At 41.3% G+C, this 26,190-nt stretch overlaps 1 protein-coding gene across 1 annotated transcript in view; it reads right to left on the bottom strand.

Annotated features, from left to right (window-relative positions):
* nol10 (nucleolar protein 10) overlaps positions 1 to 26,190 on the bottom strand; it is a 67,092-nt gene that overhangs the window by 26,554 nt on the left and 14,348 nt on the right. Inside the window, exons 5-17 of the mRNA XM_038800258.1 lie at positions 25,043 to 25,080; positions 24,746 to 24,882; positions 23,847 to 23,912; positions 21,851 to 21,911; positions 21,663 to 21,748; positions 17,509 to 17,587; positions 14,312 to 14,461; positions 10,569 to 10,635; positions 8,164 to 8,216; positions 5,369 to 5,495; positions 3,426 to 3,505; positions 2,985 to 3,083; positions 1,513 to 1,602 (exon numbers count right to left, since the gene is read on the bottom strand). Of these exons, the coding sequence (XP_038656186.1) occupies positions 1,513 to 1,602; positions 2,985 to 3,083; positions 3,426 to 3,505; positions 5,369 to 5,495; positions 8,164 to 8,216; positions 10,569 to 10,635; positions 14,312 to 14,461; positions 17,509 to 17,587; positions 21,663 to 21,748; positions 21,851 to 21,911; positions 23,847 to 23,912; positions 24,746 to 24,882; positions 25,043 to 25,080 (1,133 nt within the window). The remainder of the gene's footprint in view (positions 1 to 1,512; positions 1,603 to 2,984; positions 3,084 to 3,425; positions 3,506 to 5,368; positions 5,496 to 8,163; positions 8,217 to 10,568; positions 10,636 to 14,311; positions 14,462 to 17,508; positions 17,588 to 21,662; positions 21,749 to 21,850; positions 21,912 to 23,846; positions 23,913 to 24,745; positions 24,883 to 25,042; positions 25,081 to 26,190) is intronic.

Here is a 26,190-nt window from a genome sequence, read left to right as displayed (position 1 = left end):
GTTCACCCTTATCCTCAAACTATGATCCCTAGTTCTGGACTCCCTCACCACAGAGAACATTCTTTCTGAATCCACATAATTCTAATCCTGTTAGAATTTTGTAAGTTTCTATGAGATCCCTCCCCTTTCACTCTTCCAAACTCCAATGAATATAATCTTAACTGACTTAGTCTCTCCTCATGACAGTCCTGCCATCCCAGGAAACAGCCTGGTAAACCTTCGCTGCACTCCCTCCATAGCAAGACCTCCTTCCTCAGATAAGGACACCAAAACTGCACACAATATTCCAGGTATGGCCTCACCAATGCCCTCTACAATTGCATTATTAAAGGTTAAGTGAACATGGCCCTGTCACAAATGTTGGCCGCCATGGGTTGGCAGGTTGGCAAAAGTGGGTCCCTGGAAAAAAAAAGTTTGAAAAACACTGGCCTAGATTATTGTATCCTATGCAGATGCTGCCAATCTTGATTGTCTGCTAGGGTCTAAAGGAGATCAATGAAATGATCAGTTTGGTTATATGGAATTAGAAAAACCTTGTGTGAAGTGCAGCTACCAGGTTCTAAGGGGGAAATTGGGAGTGAATATTAAAATGTACCAATTAGCCTCTTGTCTTAGATTTATAAGGGATCGGAGAGAGGACCTTTCCTCCATTTGGCTTGATATTGAAGCAGCCCAGTACGTGAATCCTTTATAGGCAATGTTGATTTACAGGGACTTCAAGGCTGGCTCTGCTAAGAGTATCCTATAATTATCAACACTTAGATTGTGGAGGATGGTTTGTCTATTTAGAAAGTATGTTTGTATGGACCTTTGCTTTCCCTCCCATTCAGGGGAACCCAGATTTCCCACCAGCTGTTATGGACCATGGATTCGACGGCTGCAAAACATTCCAACTTTTGCAGCACGGAAAAATATCCTCTATTCCTGGATTAGTGATAAATATCCTTCGATCCAAAATGGGCATAAAATAATCATGGAATTCTTGACTTCGGTACTCCATTCTAATCAGATACATTCCAGTGTGGGATCCCTTTCTCAAATTAATAGGCTCTGTTCTGTCTGGCTTGCTCCATGAGCCATGCAGTAAGTGTTAATTTTGCTTAAAGATGTGCACCTTCTTATGCCATTATATAAATGGTCAAATGGTTTTATCCGCTCCCCCACCCCACCTATTCTCTAGTTGATCCACTGTATAGTTAGAGACAGTAAATTTATAGAACCACAGTTGAATTAATCCTGTGTTTTTCTGTTCTTATGGTTGCAGAAAAAATTGCATACTGTACCAGTTTGTCTTTGAACATTTGTTGTGTTATCTATTGAAATAATAAAACTAAATATATTAAAAATGTAACTGAACAAAATTGGAGAAACAGGAAGCATCTCATTCAACAGGGTTGTAAAATTTGCTGTCAAAATCTGAAAATTCATGGCTATTTTTACATAGCTGCACAAGTTAGTTTTTAAACAAAATTTCACACTGAACAAAATGCTCAAAAATCAATGGTTTGTTACCTTTCCTTTCTTTTTCCTTTGCACTTGTTCTTCGGCTTCCTCTTCTTCAATAAATTTCATTGCCAACTCTTTGTTTACCTTTGGCAGTTTCTGTTTACAAGTTTATTAAAAGCGAAATGATTAATAATCACTTGGTAGTACAGAATTTGACTATTGTAGAGGAAAAAAAACATGCAGTTGAATCGGTTTGTCTTGTACTCATCAGAACAGAATCGCAATAATATCAAATTTGAAAAGTTAGCAACAATTTATACTGCATGAGAAAAGTGTGCTGATAGGTTGGCAAGTGGACTCTGATCAGTAGCAGCATTGCCATGGGGAATGTACCAGGGAACAACTGCTTCTCAAGCTTTTGCTTATTTGAAGGTGGACTAATGCCTAGACATGCTCGTTTTGTCAGCAAAGCACAGGGCCCATGAATATATGTAGCTTCTTGCAAGTTTTAAAACAGCCACACTGTGAGCCCAATTTATCTTAAATTGGTTGTTAGCATAGTCAGAATTATTTAGTAAGTGTTGCCCAATTGCAGAATCACATCTAATATTATGCACTATGTTTTGAGTCAGAGAGTAAGATTGTTTTAAAACGTTGTAGTCATCTCAAAGAAGGAGGAGGATCTAACAGCATAGTTCTCAAACATTTGCTATTTTATACATTGGTTAACTGGATTTTTGAGAATACTTCCACACTATCAAAATATTCCATACAAATGTGATTCTGGCATCCATTTAATCAGACTGTCACATAATTCAGTTGCACAAACAATGATGTATTTTCCAAGAGTATTTGTTAGATTTAAAAAGCTGTAAATTTTTAAGTGGCATACTTCATCAGTAGATAGTTAGAGGGGATTCAAAATGAGACAGAAATCCATATCAGTTCAAGTTTTAAGTTGTGGTCCATTTGAATTTGCAATAACAAAGGCTTGCAGCATATTTAAAACTGCTTTTCTAGAACAACAGTGAAAAAGAAAAGTTCCAAATTTGGAGAGGGAAAGAAATTCCATCACTTTCAAGTCCAGCATCACTTGAGAAATTACCATTTTGCGAAGGAACGGGCAAATTGAGATAGTGTTGGGATTAAAATAAAACTCATTCTAGCTTCCTGATCTCCAGGACCAATTTAAGAATCTTCATATTTACTTCATTGGGCAAAGTAGATTTATATATAAACCATTTACTGAAGGTGAAATCATGTTTACATCATGCGAAGCAAAGAACATTCAATTGTTTTGTTAACCCCAGAGAAATCTATGATGAATTGTGGGGGGAAAAAGGGTGAAAAAGGCATTTTACTACTTACTTTACAGAAACAGAAATCTAAACTGGAGTGAAATTTCATTCACACTAGATTTCTAATGATAACCATAAATCACTCATGACCACCACTTAAATTTTAAAGAACAAAGTTGAAAAATCAACTTTCTTAATTTTATCCTCAATATTGATTCCAGCGGAATAGAGACTTCTTACCTTTACTTGGACTCTTTGAGCACGTGTTTCCTCTATCTTCTGCCTGATTTTATCTTTTCGATATTCCTCATAGGCAAATGGATTTGCCATTGCTTTCACCTTATAATTACAGAACATAGGAATTAGTAATACAAAACCAAAATACTGAAAAATAAAGTCAGCAAGTCTGGCACAGTGAGAAACAGCATTTTTTGTTTTGATAACAATTAGAAGTCGTCTTTAGAAAGCACAAAAATTTATTTTCCAATAGGTCCGCTCAATGTTGATTTAAGTTTAAGCAAATATATATGGGGAGAAACAAACTTAAAAACAATATTTTTATGCGTGAAAGGGATATATTTAGTGTTGAGGTCAAAATTACTGACTGTTTTTCACTTGGCCATTAAACTGCAATTTGAGGATCACGTCCTCAAAATCTACCACGCTAGCACATTTGCATACCTTGTGATATAACCGAATGTCCATAAAGAAGCCATGCATATATGCACGAAGCAGTGGAGAGCCAATAAGATGAGCTAGACCTATAGTAAAAAAGTACAAGCATGTAAGTACACTTGCAAAACAGTAATAAAATTATGCTACATTCACACTTTGCTGACAATTATTACTATTCCTTCAAAATGTTTATTACCTCCAGTTATAAAACAAAAAATAAAAGAAAAAGAAATGCTGCTGTGCCCGAATGTTGTTGTTACATACTCTTACAATACTACTGAAATTGGTTACCAATTCTTTTTCCTGTCCCAGGAAAACTCTGCAGCTCCCTGCTCAAGAAAAGGTCATGAATCCAAGTGTAATATTTTGAGAATTAAGATAATATAAAACTGAATTAATAAACTCCCTAGGATTGGATTGTGACTACAGCACATCTATTAGCAATGCCAATCAGACTAAGTGTGTTTGAAACATTTGACATTTTCCATCTAGTAACCGAGCAGCGTAGCTCGGGCAGTATACATACTGGGCAAGAGCCAGGATTGCGATACTGATTAACTGGAACTTACTGAAGTGGACACCAACGTTTTGGTTCAAAAGAGTAAATACTGAAATTTGGGCCATTTGCAACTTGAAAAACAGTCTTCTTTATCACAGCACCAAATGGATATCACATCCAAACTCCCTGAACCTCTCCCCGCCCTCCCCAACCAAAGTTATTTGATTTTCCACGCAATTCATTTCATTAACCAATTAACCACCCTTGTCGAACATTCATTGAGTCACTAATGGATTTCAGTAAAGCGTTTGATAAGGTTCCCCACGGTCGGCTATTGCAGAAAATACGGAGGCTGGGGATTGAGGGTGATTTAGAGATGTGGATCAGAAATTGGCTAGTTGAAAGAAGACAGAGTGGTAGTTGATGGGAAATGTTCAGAATGGAGTTCAGTTACGAGTGGCGTACCACAAGGATCTGTTCTGGGGCCGTTGCTGTTTGTCATTTTTTATAAATGACCTAGAGGAGGGCGCAGAAGGATGCGTGAGTAAATTTGCAGACGACACTAAAGTCGGTGGAGTTGTAGACAGTGCTGAAGGATGTTGCAGGTTACAGAGGGACATAGATAAGCTGCAGAGCTGGGCTGACAGGTGGCAAATGGAGTTTATGTGGAGAAGTGGAGTGATTCACTTTGGAAAGAATAACAGGAATGCGGAATATTGGCTAATGGTAAATTCTTGGTAGTGTGGATGAGCAGAGGGATCTCGGTGTCCATGTACATAGATCCCTGAAAGTTGCCACCCAGGGTTGATAGGGTTGTGAAGAAGGCCTATGGTGTGTTGGCCTTTATTGGTAGAGGGATTGAGTTCCGGAGCCATGAGGTCATGTTGCAATTGTACAAAACTCTAGTACGGCCGCATTTCGAGTATTGCGTACAGTTCTGGTCGCCTCATTATAGGAAGGACGTGGAAACTTTGGAACGGGTGCAGAGGAGATTTACCAGGATGTTGCCTGGTATGGAGGGAAAATCTTATGAGGAAAGGCTGATGGACTTGAGGTTGTTTTCGTTAGAGAGAAGGAGGTTAAGAGGTGACTTAATAGAGGCATACAAAATGATCAGAGGGTTACATAGGGTGGACAGCGAGAGCCTTCTCCCGCGGATGGGGGTGGCTAGCACGAGGGGACATAGCCTTAAATTGAGGGGTAATAGATATAGGACAGAGGTCAGAGGTGGGTTTTTTACGCAAAGAGTGGTGAGGCCGTGGAATGCCCTACCTGCAACAGTAGTGACCTCGCCAACATTGAGGGCATTTAAAAGTTTATTGGATAAGCATATGGACGATAAGGGCATAGTGTAGGTTAGATGCCCTTTAGTTTTTTTTTCCATGTCGGTGCAACATCGAGGGCCGAAGGGCCTGTACTGCGCTGTATCGTTCTATGTTCTAATACTTACCAAGGTTTTCTAAATCCTTTTTGGTGACAAATTTATAGTCATCATACACTGTATTTTCTGGGTTTTCTTCAAGCTCCTCTGTTAAATTATCCAGGAATGAACACCAGCGGGGTGCAGGCCCCAAAGTCTATATTTCAATTGAAAAATATTTATAATGCTGACTGTTATATTTTTTTAAACCTTCACCAAAAAAAAAGTAACCAGCATTTGCTCCGTTATTCCGGTTAGCAACACAAGCTAGCCGTCAATCTAGATAGGCATGTAAACAGGTTTTCTTTATGACTTTTGCCAAGTTTCACAGTGATTGTGGGTGGAAAGTATAAGGGAGGAAAACACACCGCTCCAAGAACGTCACCGCATTTAGAAACATTAAAGTTTTACCTACAAACAAAAATATATCTTAAGACAATGAGTATTAATAAAAAAACATTTAGTTTCTTGCTGTCTAGTTCGTCCCCTTGTTTTCTTGCTGGCTATTCCCCCCAACCCGTAGGTATTGAAACTGGACTAGATATCGGGTCAAGATTTAACTTCAGGCATCTCACTCACGTAGTCATTATGCACATGTATGTCTCGATAGTGAAAGCTGGCAAGCTTGCATGAAACGCCAAGCCCTCTGCTTTTCACTTAACACACATACAAGTGTGGCATAGTAACACAGTGGTGAGCAGGTACTTCACAGCACCAGGGACCTGGGTTCGATTCTCGGCTTGGGTCTCCCAGTGACCGCGTGGATTTCCTCCGGGTGCTCCGGTTTCCTCCCACAAGTCCCGAAAGACTTGTTAGGCGAATTGGACATTGAATTCTCTCTCAGTGTACCCAAACAGGCGGTGGAGTGTGGCGACTAGGGGATTTTCACAGTAACTTCACTGCAGTATTAATGCAAGCCTACTTGTGGCAATAATAAAGATTATTATTATACTTATTGCAGAACCCGTGGGGTAGCAAATCAAATGGAACTGCTTAGCAACTTTCCATTTCATAGAATCCCTACAGTGCAGGAGACATTCAGCCCATCAATCTACACAGACCCTCCGAAATAGCACCCCAGGCCCACTTCCCCAACCATCCACTTAACCCCACCTAATCATTGGACACACAAAAGGGCCAATTTAACATGGCCTAATCCACCAAATCCGAGACTGTGGGGAAACCGGAACACTGGGAGGAAACATGCATACACGGGGAGGAAGTGCAAACTCCACACAGTCACACAAGGCCAGAATTTAATCAGAGTCCCAGGTGCTGTGAGGTCGCAGTGCAAACCACTGTACTACCATGCTGCCGATGGACTTCCTAATCCAAAGTGCTGCATTTCTCCATTCAGGGCGAAAAAATAAATTGGATACGCTAAATTTAAACATAACAAAAAAAAACCGTGTGGGAGAGTTTCTGTCCAAATTGCACCCGGCACAGATCCCGCTAGGTTGGGAGAGGCCCCGAGACAGAATTTGCGAAGGTTCAAAACTGTTCAAACTTCCCGGGCTCTCCCAGAAGATGTGATCAGGTTCCTGCCCTATTTGAGCCTAGGTAGAATGCTCTTTTGGAGGGCTAGTGCAGACCTGATGGGTCAAATTGACTCCTCACTATAGGAATTCTAAAAGAGGCTTAATGGCTAGGGCAGCATGGTGGTGCAGTGGTTAGCACGGCTGCCGAGGATCCAGGTTCAATCCCGGCCCCATGCCCGCGTGGAGTTTGCACATTCTTCTGTATCTGTGTGGTTCTCACCCTCACAACCCAAAGATGTGCGTGGTAGGTAGATTGGCCACACTAAATTGCCCCTTAATTGGAAAAAATGAATTAGGTACTCTAAATTTATATATTTTTTTTAAAAAAAAGGAGGCTTAATGGCGAATCTTCTGGGAATGTGTTTTGACCCCACTGCCGGCGTGACGTGGCGCCTGCAGGAATCACTGCTGATCTCCACAAATGGAAACCAGAGATGACGACTACGCCGAGAGGGCTCGGAGGACTTTATAGACTTTGGGTGGTCAGGGCCATGGCGGGATCTCCCTGAAGCGGGTGCGGCCCTGAAAGGGGCACTGCATATAGAGTGAGCCATTGGAAAGATCCCAATGCCAACGATCCATCCAAACTTCATGTTCTATTAATTTTTTTAATGTGTTAAAAACTATTTGGCAGACCTGTAACTCCGTTCCTCCATAGTTTTTAGAGAAACGTAAAATGTTATGGTCTTCTGAGCCAGGGTTCTATTCGGAGGCCTTCCCATCCAGTAGTAACACCAACTGGTGTCATAAAAATTGTTGATGACCATAGCAAGGCAAGGGGTCAAATTCAAAAGTTTGTCTGTGCTGAAATTACTATTGCCATTTAGGGTAGTAGTGAAGGTTCTACAGTTAAAGGAAACACTGGCAAGCTCTAGATGAAGGAAAGAAAAAAAAATTGTCATAGTTACAAGTCACAATTGCTGCCATGCTCCACCTATTCTACCTTGCAGGGATCAAGGAAATGCTGGGACACTCAATGGGATTCTTGTACGATGGCCTCATAATTAAACAGGTTCCTAATGCTAACTGTCCAGATTTATACAATTCAAATGGCAACACAGACAAAATACCAGAGGAGTTAAAGTGTATTTAGAAACCTGCTATATACAAGCGAAACGAAGTGAAAAAACCCAAAACAATCTTGCTGAACAAGGAAATTATGCACTTTTATCTAGAATAAGCTTCGCAACAGAAAACTCCAATTAAAAATGCAGTTAAAATCCCAGAAGCTGGCTAAGCATAAAGCATTCTTTCCATAATTCTGCGGAAATTGATCAATCTACTTACTGGAACATAGAATGTATTCATTTTAGGTGATTCATTAGCTAGGAAGAACATTCCTGGAAAGGTAAAAGCAGAATGGTGTTTTGTTTCATTTACAAAACAAATCAATATAATATTCAGGCAAAGAGACTTTTTGTTATTAGCTCTAGTGAGAGTGTGCAGCTTGTTTGCCTGGGTCATTTGCTTCTGTATTAACATTTCACTGTTCACCCAAACCTCCATTGCATCAAGCCTTTGTGGGGTGATTAAGGCCACGGATAACTCTATAGCCACGGATAACTCTTCCAACAAAACAAAAGAGGGGAGGATAAACAAGGAAGTAACTTATCTGCATAAAACAATGAAGTCCAATTTAACCAATTCCCTCTTTCCCCTTTTCCTTCCGATGGAAGGTATCCCAGATCCCCAAAGCAAGACAAAAACATCTTCCACAAGAGTACTCAATCAAATTAATCTGCTGGTACTACATTCCTGCCCATTGTCTAAAAAGGACATTAGAGAATACAATATACCTGAAAACAGTGCAATCCATTTTGAAGTAATTAATTTAACAGAACAAGAAACAGCATAGATAGCAGCATTTGTTAGGTTAAATCCCAGAGCAGACCCCAACTGTGGTTAGGATACTGGACCAAAACCCCAATGTAACATGGAGGAAAGAATACCTCACTCCAGCAGTGACTTCACCCAAAATAGGGATATGGTGTATTAAAACAAACTTTATTGCTTACACAGTATTAAAATATCTTTAACACACAATATAGCTTCCCCTTCAAACAATGCTAATCAATACAGTAACTGCTATCTTTATTTCCACTCAAACAACAGCACTTCAAATCCCAATCCACTTTAAATACAGTTAGCACTCAGGAATACCAGCTGTAAAGTCTTGAATACTCCACTTTGAGAAAGACAGATCATTTGAGACGGTTTAAAGAAAAAGACCTGACACTCTGTCAGAAGAATCTCTGGTTGCTTCAGAAACCTTCTCAGCTCACCTTCCATTCAGAAAATAACTCTGAAAACCTGAACACCAACTGCTTCAACCCGCGGCTCCTCCCATTATCTACATCATCTTACTAAACTGAACACAATGTCTCTATTTAGCTACTCTGCAGGGAACCAACAACATTAACAGTTCATTATGCCAAACTTTTACGATGCTTTAATTGCATCACTGGCTCCAAAAAGCCTAGCTGTTTTGCAAACCAGGATTTTTTTTAAAACACTGCTGCAGCAGCCATACACAACTAACCCACAGTCCAAAGATGTGCGGGTTAGGTGGATTGGCCATGCTAAATTGCCCGTAGTGTCCTAAAAAGTAAGGTTAAGGGGGGGGTTATTGGGTTACGGGTATAGGGTGGATACGTGGGTTTGAGTAGGGTGATCATTGCTCGGCACAACATCGAGGGCCGAAGGGCCTGTTCTGTGCTGTACTGTTCTATATATGGAGGAGATGGCCTGTATCAAGAGACAAGCATGGCAACCAAAGTTCCAATTCATGGTTGTTGTGAAAAGAGACATGAAAGCCCTCAACATCAATCATGACAAATGGGAAAACTAGCAGACAATTGATGCAAACTGTGACACCAGCAAGGGACAACTTCATGTATGGTACTCGTGGCAGACTTTGTCTTTCCAAAATCAGCTTCTTCGGTTATCACAAGGAGAGCAGATGATCGCATCTGAGCTCAAAATTCTTTGTCAGGATGCATGTCTGTCTCAGATTAAAGAATGCTAATCAATAGGATTACAGAATCTATGGGCTGGATTCTGGGGTCCCCCAGATGTGCGTTTCACAGCAGCGCGCTGTTTGCTGGCGGTGGAATTCTCTACTCTCGCCACTTGTCAATGGAGTTTCCCATTGAAGTCACCCCATGGCATTGGGGAACTGCTGGGAAAGCATGGAGGTGCACTGCTCGCGGGAACAGAGAATCCAATGGCCGGAGAATTCTGGCCCATATATTTAAATATTGAACACACGAATGACAAGTTGACTTGGGCATCATCAATACTTACTTCATGGCAGGCAAATGTGTAGGGCTACATAAATGGGACGCGGTTGTTCTTCTTGGCTGCCAGCAACCTCACCTCCCGCCCCCACCCCAGTGGAAAAACAAAGGTTACAGGACAGTATGTGCATAAAAATTTGCTTTAGTAACACGTGCAGGAATTAAAATCAATGCAGCTGTTATGCTGGGGAAGTGTTAAACACAAAATATAAATGTTACACCGTTATTGTAAAAATACATTCCCAATTAGTTTACTGACAGTCTGGGGGCCTCAGAGTTCTGTTCAAAAAAGATAGAAAACATCCAAGTGTATTTCACTAGAAGGCATTGCACTGACAAAGTGCATCATGTAAAAATGCATCATCATTTTGATACACAAAGTTGTTTTGCACTTACCAGAGTTAGGATAAAGGCAAAGGCAATTGATTTCATGCTCTGTTTCAATGGAGGTGAATATTTCCCCCTAAAAATAAAAGAAATTTTGGTCACCAAAATATTTGCATATCTAACCTCAGCGGTCCCTCTGCTGCTACTGACCCATTTCCATTTTTATTCCATGTTTATCTTACTTCATTTTTCTCAAATTACTGCTGCCTGAAATCCAGACTGTTGGGAGATCTGAACTTTTGGGAAATTGCTTACGAACACAGAGAATCCCAGTGCAGAAACTCAGTGCCAATTTATTTACTCAGCTGCCTGGTTCAGGAAACATCGCTGGTATATCACATAACGGACTCTGGAACATGTCCAGGTCTGCTCACATTATTGTGGAGGTCACTCTTCATTTAGTCTAACCAACATTACATATTAAGAAATCACATTTGGCAATTGCCCCAAATATGGTTAAAAAAAACTATAAACACTATTGAGTTCACTCTACCCTTCATTTCTGTAGTGTTCATGTCTTTTCTTCATACCAGAACTCACTTTTTTTTAAAAACTCAATTTCTACCAATTTTCTCCTCCACCTTTCAGAAGTAACGGTGGCACAGTGGTTAGCACTGCTGCCTCACAGCTCCAGGTACCAGAGTTCAATTCCGGTCTCGGGTGACGGCTGTGTAGAGTTTGCACCTTCTCCCCATGTCTGCATGGGTTTCCTCCAGGTGCTCCGGTTTCCTCCCACAGTCCAAATATGTGCATTGGCCATGCTAAATTGCCCATGTGTCCAAATGGTTAGGTGGGGTTACTGGGATTGGGTGGAGGCCGGGATGGGGATCTCTTTCCAGGGGTCGGTGCAGGCTCAATGGGCCGAATGACCTCCTTCGGCACTGTAAATTCTATGATTCTAAGAAGTAACAATCCTTTCTGGGATACAGTTCCATTGACATGAGGTGCTCTCAGATGCCTCACCAACACACAGATGACTCACCAACAGTCTGACAGGGAGTTGGCAAATTGTTCAACTACAGGGACATCAATCGTGAACTCAATATCCAGATGAGCATTCCTTATGCGGACCACTAGCTAATGACCAAAACAAAAATGTGAGCCAAAGAGTTGGACTGGATGGCACAGAAATCGGGTTATAAAAAAGACATGGCCAATGTGGTCTCCTGGACAAGTTGACTGTTTAGGGATGGTCCGAAAGGAACGTCTCAGGTTTTCCTCGGAGACAGCATGGCTCCTGGTGAATAGAGAGCATCCAAATTGAGATGTGTAAAGGCATTAAGGCTACATGGGACTGAGTATGTGGTCCAATATTTTGTTTCATACCTGACATTTCCTTATGTTTTCCCCCCCTCACAATCTGGATACTGGAGTCAATTGTAGCCCTCCATCAGTGCTCTGGTAGCAACAAACCCATTGAACAACTGCAACCTTTCTGGTATAACTCATTTAAATCAGCAGACATTTGTCATTACACCCATACCTGTTTCACAGAATCACAGCTTTGACTGGATTGGTTTCCTACGGAACAGCTTGGCCAAACACCATAAGCCAACTGAATTAAGTCTGCGCCAGATGGAGTATGGAATTTCTGCTGCAGCCAAGTTCTACCTAGTGGTAATCAATTCTGGGTATGCCCAAAGTCTGGAGTTTTCTCAACAGCCTCTGGATATTGAGTTCACGATTGATGTCCCTGTAGTTGAACAATTGCATTCAACATTGTGAAAAGACCTTCAAATCAAAATGCCACATAGCAAGCCGCCATGGGGCAGCAGGGTAGCATGGTGGTTAGCATAAATGCTTCACAGCTCCAGGGTCCCAGGTTCGATTCCCGGCTGGGTCACTGTCTGTGTGGAGTCTGCACGTCCTCCCCCTGTGTGCGTGGGTTTCCTCCGACAGACCAAAGATGTGCGGGTTAGGTGGATTGGCCATGCTAAATTGCCCGTAGTGTCCTAATAAAAGGTTAAGGGGGGGTTGTTGGGTTACGGGTATAGGGTGGATACGTGGGTTTGAGTAGGGTGATCATGGCTCGGCACAACATTGAGGGCCGAAGGGCCTGTTCTGTGCTGTACTGTTCTATGTTCTATGTCATAAGAACATAAGAACTAGGAGCAGGAGTAGGCCATTTGGCCCCTCGAGCCTGCTCCGCCATTCAATGAGATCATGGCTGATCTTTTGTGGACACAGCTCCACTTTCCGAAGACCATAACCCTTAATCCCTTTATTCTTCAAAAAAATATCTTTATCTTAAAAACATTTAATGAAGGAGCCTCAACTGCTTCACTGTGCAAGGAATTCCATAGATTTACAACCCTTTGGGTGAAGAAGTTCCTCCTAAACTCAGTCCTAAATCTACTTCCCCTTATTTTGACGCTATGCCCCTGAGTTCTGCTTTCACCCACCAGCGAAAACAACCTGCCCGCATCTATCCTATCTATTCCCTTCATAATTTTATGTTTCTATAAGATCCCCCGCTCATCCTTCTAAATTCCAACGAGTACAGTCCCAGTCTACTCAACCTCTCCTCGCAATCCAACCCCTTCAGCTCTGGGATTAATCTAGTGAATCTCCTCTGAACACCCTCCAGCACCAGTACGTCCTTTATCAGGTAAGGAGACCAAAACTGAACACAATACTCCAGGTGTGGCCTCACTAACACCGTATACAATTGCAGCATAACCTCCCTAGTCTTAAACTCCATCCCTCTAGCAATGAAGGACAAAATTCCATTTGACTTCTTAATCACCTGTTGCACCTGTAACCTTTTTGCGACTCATGCACTAGCACACCCAGGTCTCTGCACAGCAGCATGTTTTAATATTTTATTTAAATAATAATCCCTTTTGCTGTTAATTCCTACCAAAATGGATAACCTCACATTTGTCAACATTGTATTCCATCTGCCAGACCCCAGCCCATTCACTTAAACTATCCAAATCCCTCTGCAGACTTCCAGTATCCTCTGCACTTTTCGCTTTACCACTCATCGCAGTGTCGTCTGCAAACTTGGACACATTGCACTTGGTCCCCAACTCCAAATAATCGATGTCAATTGTGAACAATTGTGGGCCCAACACTGGTCCTGAGGGACACCACTAGCTACTGATTGTCAACTAGAGAAACACCCATTAATCCCCACTCTTTGCTTTCTATTAATTAACCAATGTCACATGCAAGAGACTCTAGCAAAGAGCTAGGAGGCAACTGCATTATTGTAAGTAAGTTAAAGTTAGAGTTAATTAGTGCACTAATGAGGGAATTAATTAAATACTTAAGAAAAATAAGACAGGATACTGGATTACAGTAGGTAGCTCAGACAGAATGATATGGCTCACCTGCACACCATTAGTTGTGTGGGCGTCAACAATTAATGTTTCTAGAATTCCATGAAAATTCAGATTTTTCTAGCAAGTATAAACCAGCAACGTAATAGTTTGAAACAATGCATGTTTTGCAACCCATATGTTTAAATTGCACAACTGCTCGTCTAATAGCAATTGAATTCAGAGCACCAGGAACATAATCTGCACAATTAGAGTACTGAATATCACAAACGGTGTCTAGGTATCTGGTCAGACTCCTCAGATACTGGGAGAAGCTCTGCACAGGCAGCAAGACAAAAAAAAATGTAACTAAAATGCATTGCTGGCCTGTAAAAGGTAGATGGGAGCCCTCAATCATACAAAATGAATTTCCATACTACTGGAACCAACAGCCCCACCTCATTTCTATGCAGGATATTAGTAACCTACCGTGTTCTGATTCCACATTTTTACAATCCTGGAATCTGCCGAAATAACCAAATCTAACTGTTCCTGGAATTCAATCGATTTAATTGGTAGTCCGTAGTGATGGTCCTTAACAATTAGTGGACGGCTTGAACGAAGATCATATAACAAAACCTGGCATTGAATATCAAAAGAACATCTGAATTGCAATCGAGAGTTGGAAAATGATTAACTGAATTCACTTCTATCGGCGTCACAACATTCAAACCAAGTTTGTAGTCATAAAGAGACATATTCAGCAAATACCGATTAAAAGAGTAATGTTGGCTGCATTACATTCACACCCACCCTAGGAAATGATGATTGCCCTCTTCCTTGAATGGCCACAAACTGATGGTGGGTTGGACAATGGTAGTGCCATTAATAGTTGTTTGAGGCTCGTGACAAATGCTATCTGCCATTTGCCACTCCAAGCCTAGATGTTATCTACTTTGAGTTGCTTCACGAACAAGAAACAAGTTTTAACAATATACTTGGTTTATACTCTTGTCAACATGATGAGAAGAAAGGAAAATTCCATTTGACGAATTTAGTTAAGCTTTTTCAAGATGTATCTAGTAGGCTAGATGAGGGGAACAAGTAGATGCAGTATATCTGGATTTCCAAACGGCATTTGATAAGGGCCACACAAGAGGTTAATACAGAAGATAAGTGCTCAGGGTGTTGGGGGTGATATATTGGCTTGAAGAGGATTGGTTAACTGAGAAGAAAAAAGAGTAGGGATAAATAGGGCACTTTTAAGATGTGATGGGGGAGTGGCATGGTGGCACAGTGTTTAGCACTTCTGCCTCAGTACCAGGGTCAATTCCGGCTTTGGGTGTTTGCGACGAGTCTGCACATTCCCTCCGTGTCTGCATGGGTTTCCTCCAGGTGCTCTGGTTTCCTCCCACAGTCTAAAGATGTGCAGGTTAGGTGAATTGACGATGCTAAATTGCCCCTCAAGTGTCCAGGGATGTGAAACTTAGGTTACGGGTATAGGGCAAGGTCCACAGATGAGTGGGCCTAAGCAGAGTGTTTGGAGGGTCAGCGCAGACTTAATGGGCCGAATCGTCTCCTTCTGCACTGTAGGGATTCTGTGATAATCGTTCTATGACTGCCACCGGGATCGTTGTTCAACTATTTTCTAACTATATCAATGATATTCACCTAAGGTTGCTGATGATGTAAAGATGGATGGGAATGCAAGCCGTGAGGAGGACACAAAAAAAGAGAATGCAACGACAAATCAACAGGTTGAGTGTGGGCAACAAGGTGGTAAATAGAGTATAATGTGAAGACAGGGGAGGTTATTCTCTTTGATAAGAATATAACAGCTGAATATTTACAAAAGGCATGGAAATCGGAAATGTTGCCAAAGGGACTTGGTATAATTGTATGAAGAACTTAACAGCAAATTCAGCAAGCAATTAGGAAGGCAAATTGGATATTGGTCTTAATTACAAGGGGATTGGAGCATAAGAATAAAGAAAGTCTTGCTACAGTTATACAGAGCTTTGGAGAGGCTCCACCTCAAAACCTTGTGGTTTTGCAAACCCTTCAGAATAATTGTCAGTTCCCTGGTTTGTGAGCTGGAGCATGCGCAGTCCCTGGTGACAGACGGTGAGTTGCGCAGGTTTAAAATGGAGACTTTTACAAAGACTGAAATAAAACCTTCAATATAAATGGAGATAGTTTTGGCCGCCAGGGTGGATATACTTGCATTGTATGTGTGCAGCAAAGATTCACTAGATCAGAGGGTTGTCCTGTGATGAAGGGGCAAGTAAATTGGGTCCATATTCTCTGGAGTTAAGAATGAGAGGTGCTTTTATTGAAACATTCAAGATGCTGAAGGGACATGATAGGCTAGACATTGAGGTGGTTTTCCTCCGAGAAATTTAGGACACGGGCACAGTTTCAGAATAAGGAATCATTTAGGACCGAGAAGAGGAGAAATTTCTTTACTCAATGATCGTGAATCTTTGTGATTCTCTACCCAAGAGGGCTGTGGATGCTTCATTGCAGGATATATTCAAGGCAGATTTTGGGACTCACAGGGAATCAAGGCATACGGGGTGTAAACAGAATATGGAATTGAAGCAAAATATCAGCTATACTGAATGCAAGCTCGATAGCCTTTATGCACTATTCCTGCTCCTATTTATATTCTTCACACTGGATTTATAAAGTGAATTAAAGATAAGGTTGAGGACGGTTCCTCGAGGAACCCCTGTAGTCATGACACACCTCTGACAATCACAGCCATCTATTTTGTGTTAATCCAATGAAGATGCTTCCTTTGTCTATTCATGTTTAGAAACAATTTCATGGTGCCATGCATACCTGGTTGAATACTTCCATTATGGTAAGGGCAGCTACTTTCACCAGAAACAAGTTTGAGGTTGTGAGAAAAATTGTGGAGAATGCAGTCAAAGCACTCTTTTCCTGTGGTTTCTGTGGTTATGAGCTCCCCGTTTCCCTCAGTTTCTGTGGCTATGACTCATCTTTCATTCTCACTCCACAGTATAAATATTTCCCACCTTCTCTGTATTGTAGCTTTGGCAAAGGGTTATCTGGACTTAAACCGCTTGCTCTTTTCTCTCTCAACAGATGCTACCAGACCTGCTGAGATTTTCCAGCATTTTCCTTTGGTTTCAGATTCCAGCATCTGCAATAATTTGCTTTTATCGGGAGCTTAAATTATTTGTGAATTTGTTTGTTAATCAGCAGCATGTTATGGTTGCAACAATTCCACCACTTTTGCACTGTCCAAAATAGGTTTGGGGGCATATTAATGCAAAAATGGCGGCATAACACAGGAAACTACTAAATTCCTCAGGAATGAGACCCTGGAAGATTTTGCATTTTCAAAGGTCAGAGCACAAGTCCAGTCTAAAAGTTCTAAAACAAATCTCTGGTTCCACATGCATCATGTGGATCATCCTTCTCAGGAAATAAAAACACCATGCCATCCATGAAGTCAGGTGTGCGAAGAACCTTGTGACAGAGAGAACGGGAGGGACGGAAACATCATTTTAAACTGAAATCATTTAAAAAGTAATTAAGAAATTAACCGTTGTGCATAAAATTACAAGATTTGAATGTTGCATCATGTGCAGGACAATTAAATAAAGTCTAAATGCAAAAACGTTATAGATCAGTCATATTCTAGACAGGACACTCACTTGACCTGTTGTGGTGCCAACAACCATATGCAAAGCTCCTTTGAACTTTAAAGCAGAAATAGAAGGCAAACCATCAATTCTGTAATTAAAAAATGCAATTAATGATGGACAAACATCATTACAAAGACCAAAATAAAACAGTCAACATAAAACACTATTACATATTAAACACTACTGTTGTCGGCCAGATATCTCCAGACTGAACAGGTCATAGAAACATAGAATCCCTAAAGAGCAGGAGGCCATTCAGCCCATCAGGACTCCATCGACCCTTCGAACGAGCACTCTACCCATGTCCTACCCTATCCCTGTAACCCCATAAACTAAACTGTACACCCCTGAACACTAAGGGTCAATTTATCTTGACTAATCCGCCTAACCCGCACATCTTTCAGATTGTGGGAGGAAACCGGAGGTGATCCGGACCTACAATAAAATACTGCAAATACTCAACAAGTTTGCCAGCATCTACCGTATGAACTTTTCTGTGACCTTTTATCAAAAGAGCCCATGGGTACTCAAACGAATGCTCCAACAAATTATATGGATCTTGAACAATGTCTCTCGCACTGTGGGCAAATAAGTTAAGTGCCAGTCTGGGCAACTAAATTAATTGCTGAAATGTTCTGAATTTCTGTGCACGGTCATATAACATGGAACTTAAAGGAATCTGCTTACATAAAAAATAGGAGCAGGAGTAGGCCATTCGGCCCTTCGAGCCTGCTCCACCATTCGTTTACCATGGCTGATCATCCAACTTTGTATTCAGTTCCCTCTTTCCCCCATATCCTTCGATCCCTTTAGCCCCAAGAGCTACATTTAACTCCTTCTTGAAAACTGAATGGTTTGGCCTCAACTGCTTTCTGTGGTAGATAATTCAGCAGGTTTACCACTCTCCGGGTGAAGAAATTTCTCATCCCAGCGGGCTGGTTTAGCTCAGTAGGCTAGACAGCTGGTTTGTGATGCAGAGCAAGGCCAGCAGCGCGGGTTCAATTCCCGTACCAGCTGAGAATTCCAAATTCTCCCTCCGCGTATCTGAACAGGCGCCGGAATGTGGCGACTAGGGGCTTTTCACAGTAACTTCATTGCAGTATTAATGCAAGCCTACATGTGACAATAAAGATTATTTTTTATTTATTTAAAATGGTTTACCCCATATCCTCAGACTGTGAGCCCTGATTCTGGACTCCCCCTCCCCTCCCCTACCACATCTAAAAATTCGAAAGCAGGACAGACTAATGAGTGAAACAGTTTCAGTAGAAATAGAATTGAACTGCTTGTACATTCTGCACGAGATTGCCAGGACTTGCAGATGGTCTCATTTAAGGAATTTTGTATTTCTATCTTTGTGGAGAAACAAAGTAGATATAATACACCACTCAGCAAGACTCCTATGCATTTCTAGCAAGAGGGAAAAAGCAGACTGAACATTGCTGTACTTTCAACTACTATATTGGCTTAAGTAGCTTGATTGGATTGCAATTCAGCAAATGAAAGGCACAAGAATGTCCAATTCACCTCACAAGCACGTCTATCGGGACTTGTGGGAAGAAACCGGAGCACTCGGAGGAAACCCATGCAGGTACTGGGAGAACGTGCAGACTCCGCACAGTCACTCAAGCCGGGAATCGAGCCTGGGACCCTGGCGCTGTAAAGCAACAGGGCTAACCACTGTGCAACATGCCTAAACTCAGTGGACTCAATAGCTTTAAGTCTGAAACCACGACCTAAAAAAGGAAAAGGTGTTAAATAGCTTTTATTGACTATGGAAGCAAGTTCTCAGGTGATTCAGAAGATCTGGAGAGGTTGCGATACCATAAAATTGAAGAGTCTTGATAGCTATTTGAAATGAAACGAATGAAAATCGCTTATTGTCACGAGTAGGCTTCAATGAAGTTACTGTGAAAAGCCCCTAGTCGCCACATTCTGGTGCCTGTTCGGGGAGGCTGGTACAGGAATTGAACCGTGCTGCTGGCCTGCTTTAAAAGCCAACGATTTAGCCCAGTGTGCTAAACCAGCCCCTTTTTATTTCACACAGGACTGAAGGAACAGCCTTGCTATATGGCAGATCTCCATTTCACATTGCCCCAAAACAAAGGTTTAACTGGACCAGAGCAAAAATCTGCACTCCTAATTGCTAAATCACTCCCTGTAGAAAATAAATAAAGATACGTACTGTTAGAAAAGGTTAAACAGTAGTCTGGCAGTACAGAACTTAAGTATTGCTGAAAACCATTTTTCATCTTGCACTCATCAGGATATTTGCAGGAATACGATGCAAGGGAAGTGAACAATTTTATACTGTAGGAGGAGAGAGAGAGAGAGAGAGAGAGAGAGTGAGTGCTGACTGGTTGGAATGTCAACTTGGTAGAGGCTGTGCCATGGAGAATCCACAAGGACAACGCACTGCCACACAATTCGAAATTTCAATAGGCAGCTTGACACTGCTTGGTCAAACCATTACCAATGAACCCCAACATCTATTTTCTCAGCAATACTGAAGAGGTTAAATGATTCTCGGGAAGGTTTATATTCAAAAAGAAAATTTTAAGTCAGTACTTGTGCAATACTTGCAAAAACTTGGTACATTTATTGTAAACTTTCAGTCATTTCTAATCAATAACGAAAATGTAGATTTATTATCCACACTTGTGGTAAATGGCCAGCCCCAGTTGAAGAGTGCAAGGTAGATACCGTGTGACATTCCCAATCATGCAGGTGTTAGTGCTGGCAAGAATCAGAGGTGGTTCCGCATCCAGAGGGAGAAAAAAATAAAAACAGATACAAAAGTCAAGAGTTATTAGATTGTAGCACTAAACCTAATCAGCACAGTGGGCTAAACAGCTGGCTTGTAATGCAGAACCATCCAGCAGCGCGGGTTCAATTCCCATACCAGCCTCCCCAAACAAGCGCCAGAATGTGGCGACTAAGGGCTTTTCACAGTAACTTCAGTGAAGCCTACTTGTGACAATAAGCGATTATATTATTATTAACTAACCTTGCATAGTGGTGCACACAGGCAAGATCTAGCATTGCACGTCATGATTAGAAAATCATGGAATAATTGATCCAGTAGATAAATGGGTGGGGGAGGAGGGGATAAACAGAGAAAGGGAGTTAAGAGATTAGGAAAGAACAAGTTCGAATCTGAATTATTTCATTCTGCTTAGGCTATTCCAGGTGAAATTATTCTCTTTCATTATGTATTTTATTCCTCTTGGATTCCAGGACTTCTGATGTATGTTTATTGTTCAGCTGAATAGCAGGCTAAAGTTGAATCACTGAGAAATTGCTTACAAAGCTTGATTTCAATGATTTGGGTTGGTAAACATTTTATCATTCATCAGTTTCAATGCTTGGTTTCCTGTGCTTGATTCGACCTAGGTTAATCATTTTTCTGTAAATAGGTTTAATTGAGAATTTCTATGACTGTAAATGGTCGTCGCTTCCATCAAACTCACTTATTCACAGGTGTGCACACAACTATCTAAATCGGTCTTTTGTTTCTTGAGATTATTCAATGCTTTTAGTAATATATGGAACAAAGAAAATTACAGCACAGGAACAGGCCCTTCGGCCCTCCCAGCCTGCGCCGATCCAGATCCTTTATCTAAACCTGTCGCCTATTTTCCAAGGATCCTCTTCCCTCTGTTCCCAGTCCATTCATATATCTGTCCAGATGCATCTTAAATGATGCTATCGTGCCCACCTCTACCACCTCCGCTGGCAAAGCGTTTCAGGCACCCACCACCCTCTGCGCAAAAAAACTTTCCACAAACATCGCCCTTAAACTTTCCCCCTCTCACCTTGAAATCGTGACCCCTTGTAATTGACACCCCCACTCTTGGAAAAAGCTTGTTGCTATCCACCCTGTCCATACCTCTCAATTTTGTAGACCTCAATCAGATCCCCCCTCAACCTCCGTCTTTCCAACGAAAACAATCCTAATCTACTCAACCTTCCTTCATAGCTAGCACCCTCCATACCAGGCAACATCCTGGTCAACCTCCTCTGCACCCTCTCGAAAGCATCCACATGCTTCTGGTAATGTGGCGACCAGAACTGCACGCAGTATTCCAAATGTGGCCTAACCAAAGTAATATACAACTGTAACATGACCTGCCGATTATATTGCTGCACATTATATTGCTTACTCAGTATCAGCTGTCACACTGCTCAAAGCACAATCCAGCAATCCTACTCTGTTTCTTGTCCGTGGATCCCAACATTCCACTTTACCCTAAAGTAGAGAAAAAAGTATTTTAAAACGAGGTAAAATGTGTTTAATATATAACAAGAAAAAAAAAGAGAATCTGAAAAGTAAACCAATGCTTTTTATTACCTCAGTTGTTCCAGTGGCAAACAGGTAGTGTGTAGGGTTAATATCACAAACATTGTTCTGCCTGAGAATATAAATAGTTGACATTAACGTTTATTTTTAAATAATGGCATTTTTGCCTGACATCATACTACTACACACAAAAAAGTGTAATGAGATTTATATTATATGCCTATTTTAAAATGAAAGAAAAATACTATAAGATACTTCAAAAGTCTCAATTACACTCAGGCCATTACAATTTTGAATTATTTTGATGATTGAAGTTTTCACTTCCAATTCCAAAGTATCTTTCCTAACCAGGCTTAAATTTAGCAACTTTTGTTTGTTGATAGAAAACATGCTCATCTTGGTTTCTTTTTTTTTTAATTAAGGGGCAATTTAGAGTGGCCAATCTACCTATCCTGCACATCTTTGGGTTGTGGGGGTGAAACCCACGCAGACACGGGGAGAATGTGCAAACTCCACACGGACAGTGACCCAGGGCCGGGATTCGAACCCAGGTCCTCAGTGCCGTAGGCAGCAATGCTAACCACTGTGCCACCGTGCCGCCCTTGGTTTCTTTTTCAAACCTACTGCTGATTTCTAATGGGAAACTGCTCACTTCTGTTCTCGCCAGGTTTTTGTTTTGCTATTTATACCAACTTTAGTAACACAACACAAAACCTAACTTAAGTCGCCATTCCTATGCAAATGTTTAAAGAATAATTGAAAACTATCACTTAACAAATTCCAAATTCAATATTCTTCTTCCTCAGACTCTCCCAATACAGTATGCAGATAGTTTAGTACACGCTATAGTAAGACAATAGCTCCACCTATTGGCAGATATACTTACTTACTTAATGAACATAATCCCAACACATTGGGCGGGATTCTCGGAGCCCGGACCGGGTCGGAGAATCGGCCGGCCGGGCACGATTCATGCGACGACGCCCAGGTGCCGGTCTGCCGATTCTCCGGTGACCGGGGAAATCGGCGCCGGCACGGGGCTGCTCTATGCGGCCCCCTGACGATTCTCCGCGTGGGATGGGCCGAGTGACAGCCGGAGATTTGGCGCCAGCCATTCACATGTGGTCCGACCTGGCGGGACCTCGGCGTTCATTCTGCGGGGGCAGCCTGGTGGGGGAGGGAGAAGGAAAGGGTCTGATCCCTGTGGGGCCCTCCACTGTGGCCTGGCCCGCGATCGGGGCCTACCGATCATCTGGCTTCTCCAGATGGAGGCCCGTTTTACTCTGCGCCGGCCCTGAGCTCTACGCCATGTTGCGTCGGGGCAGGCGCAGAGATGGAAGCTACCGCGTGTGCGCAAATTTGCACCAACTGCAGCACGCATATGGAGACCCGCGGCACCCGGTTGACACCGGTAATCGGCAGCTGGAGCAGCGCGAGTCAATCCAGTGCCGTGCTGGCCCCCTGTCGGGCTCAGGATCGCTGCTCCTGGGGACCTGTTGGCGCCGTTGTAAAACGCGACGGCCTGAACACAGCCTCAGGATCAGAGAATACCACCCATTGTTTCATAAGCAGAACTGTGTAACTTCTGAGTGTCCCGAGAATGAGCTGAATTTTAAAAGTAAACACCCTAACAGTTAACAACTCCAGTCAACTATTCCAATGCATGCTTTGCTAGCCTTCCAACGTGTAGAATTCCACTCACATCCTAGCCCTCAAAAGCATTCATTCCAAAACTGTTGTTCTCAATAACGAGACTGTCTTTTACTTTCTCTACCTTTCCTATTCATGCGTGCCTTTGCTCACCAACTCTGATCTATTTTGTAATTCACTGTTGCCCAATCTGTAAGAATACAGCTTTCAGCCACTTGTACAATCTCCTTAATTTGCTCCCACTTGTGCCCTTGCTGTACTCCCTCAAAGTCTACATCGCTAGTCAGACTATCTTTTGCACATTATTGCTCAATATCAAATTACTCATCTCTGTGAAATGTTACGGAACATTTTATTGTATTAAAAAGTGTATAGTGCAAGTTATTAAAATACTTACGAAGCATCTGTCTGTAGGGAATTTAGGAATCGCCCCTGTTCCAAATTCAATCTGTAGACTTCAGAACTGGAGGGGCACAAAAGTAAACGTGTAGCAGCATTTAAAATTAAAAGAGAAGTTACAAATAGCTTTAATTTTCATAAATGGTTTTAATTTTCATAAGTCTTTAATTTATCTCTCATCAACTGCAGTTTCCCTGCAATCTGGAAGTCTTTAAAAGGCACCTTGTTGCTACAGGGTGTTCTTCCTTATTTCCTCCCTTTAAATCTATTTCATGAAATTCAGTTAACTCTATTGAATTTTCCGTTACGATTCATTATAATTCAGTTCGGATGACAAATGTACGATTTTACAAAATATTTACTATAAAGTAAATTGCTACATTTTCTTCAATCATTCTTGCTAGGTTGTCATCAAGAAGCACCCACAAATGTGCCCAGTAAGCCATTCCTCTACACTACCTGCAGAAAAGTGCACAGATAAAATAAAACATGCTTTTCATTGCATTCCTTTTGTAAACTATGAACAAACGAGGTCAAATGTTATTAAAAGCATTGCTCATGGCCATCAACAATCACAATGGAGGATTGTCAATTGCCTCCTTTGCAGCGAGACAAAACCGGATGTATACATTAACATGGTGGGATAAGAAACCAAAGAGCACAAAGAGCATTAAATCCAAATTACTTTGATTGAGCATCACAACAAATTAGATAGAAACTATAAACTTCAAAAATATGGATTTACTTCGTTTTACAGCCTAGTGTTAAGAACACATTTTGAAAATAATTGTGAAGACTTAAATCAGCAGTTTATGTGAGTGTCCCACATTATCCAGTGTTACTTAATGTCAACCATTTGACAGAGCTAAAATGAGTTTAAAAGGCAACTTTGTATACCTTGCTCCTACAAAATAGAGATCGCATGATGGATAATGATAGGAGAAATCTCTACCAAACTTAGGGATTCGTGTCCTATAATAGCGACCATGCTGTGAATGAAACTCTACGTAACGGTCACACTGCAGGAAAACTATCTGTAAAAGCAAAAATGTAGTTATTAAAAAGGTGAGAGTTAGAGCATAATTACTTGCAATTTGTTTGAAGATGTTTCTCAGGCACACTAATATGTTATAATAAATGCAAGTCTGCTAATTGTTTAATATACAATCTTTTTTGCAGAATGTATATGCATACCTTTGAATAATCATCTGATAAAATCTCAAATGTTACAACTGCAAAAGAAAACAATAAAAGTCATGACATTGATAGTGAAAGTAAACAATCTACTGCAAACCAAAATATTATACTAAATAAACAACAATTTTTTAATAGAAATTAATGTGAAAATGATGCTTTAGGTGTATTTGCAATTATTAGCATTCTATTTTATGTTCTTATTTCTAAATAATTATCGTAAAGCTTTGTTTATAACCGTACATTAAACGTGCATTGATATAACAAAACTTGTAACTAGTGCAATTAAATCCAAAGTCTGATATTGAAATATATAAATGCAGGAAGTTTTAACCATTTCAAAAATCAATGCAAATAAGAGCTACCGCAAAGTTCAAGCTAGAAACTTGTCTGGCTACACTTGATACTCCAAAAAGCAACGCAATGCTGGAAGATCACCGGTATAATCTCATCTCCAATGCTCATTGAGGTGCCAGCACCCAAACCACTAAATTAGTTTTAATACAAAGTAACAAGTTAAAAAGTTACCCATGCCAATGTTTTATAAATAATTAGTTTATAAATATTGTTCTTCCAAAGGGGCTAACCTTGGGCAACCTCCTTCTGTTTCACACTCAATTGCCTGTGAAAGTTTTGATTGATAGGTCAAGGCAGTTTCAAAGGGGAGATTCAGATTATTTATATAGAGCTGCAGGATCCATTAACTCAGGGTAGTATGCGTTTTCCTAACTGTTTTTTAAAAAAAAACACAAGGCTGCCTCTTTACTCTCAAGTGCTTCCTAGAAAGTGCCTGGGGGTTGGGGGGGGGGGGGGGGGGGGGGGGGGGGGGGGGAAGGAGGAGGAGGAGGAGGAATGCAGCAGCTATTTGTGATCGAGACACCCTTTAAAAATGGTGCTCAGACCAGAAGTGCGGACCCTGTTAGAAAAATTAGAGCCCGCCCCCTCAGTTACAGCGCAGATTCTGATGTGCGATGGAATGGCATGGAAAAGCTAATTCTGCAACAAAATAAATGTCTAAGATTCCACAGCTTGGTATGTCGGGGTCTCTCTAGGGCCAGCAGGAATCACTCCTATTTCCCCGCTGTGGGAATCACTAGTTACGGTTCGAAAGGATAACGCCCATAAATTCAGATTCCACATGCATCCAG

The sequence above is a fragment of the Scyliorhinus canicula genome, chromosome 6, assembly GCF_902713615.1.
Source record: "Scyliorhinus canicula chromosome 6, sScyCan1.1, whole genome shotgun sequence".
Taxonomy (NCBI): Eukaryota; Metazoa; Chordata; class Chondrichthyes; order Carcharhiniformes; family Scyliorhinidae; genus Scyliorhinus; species Scyliorhinus canicula.
The sequence above is the reverse complement of the archived record's forward strand: the minus strand, read 5'-3'. Positions and strand labels throughout refer to the sequence as shown.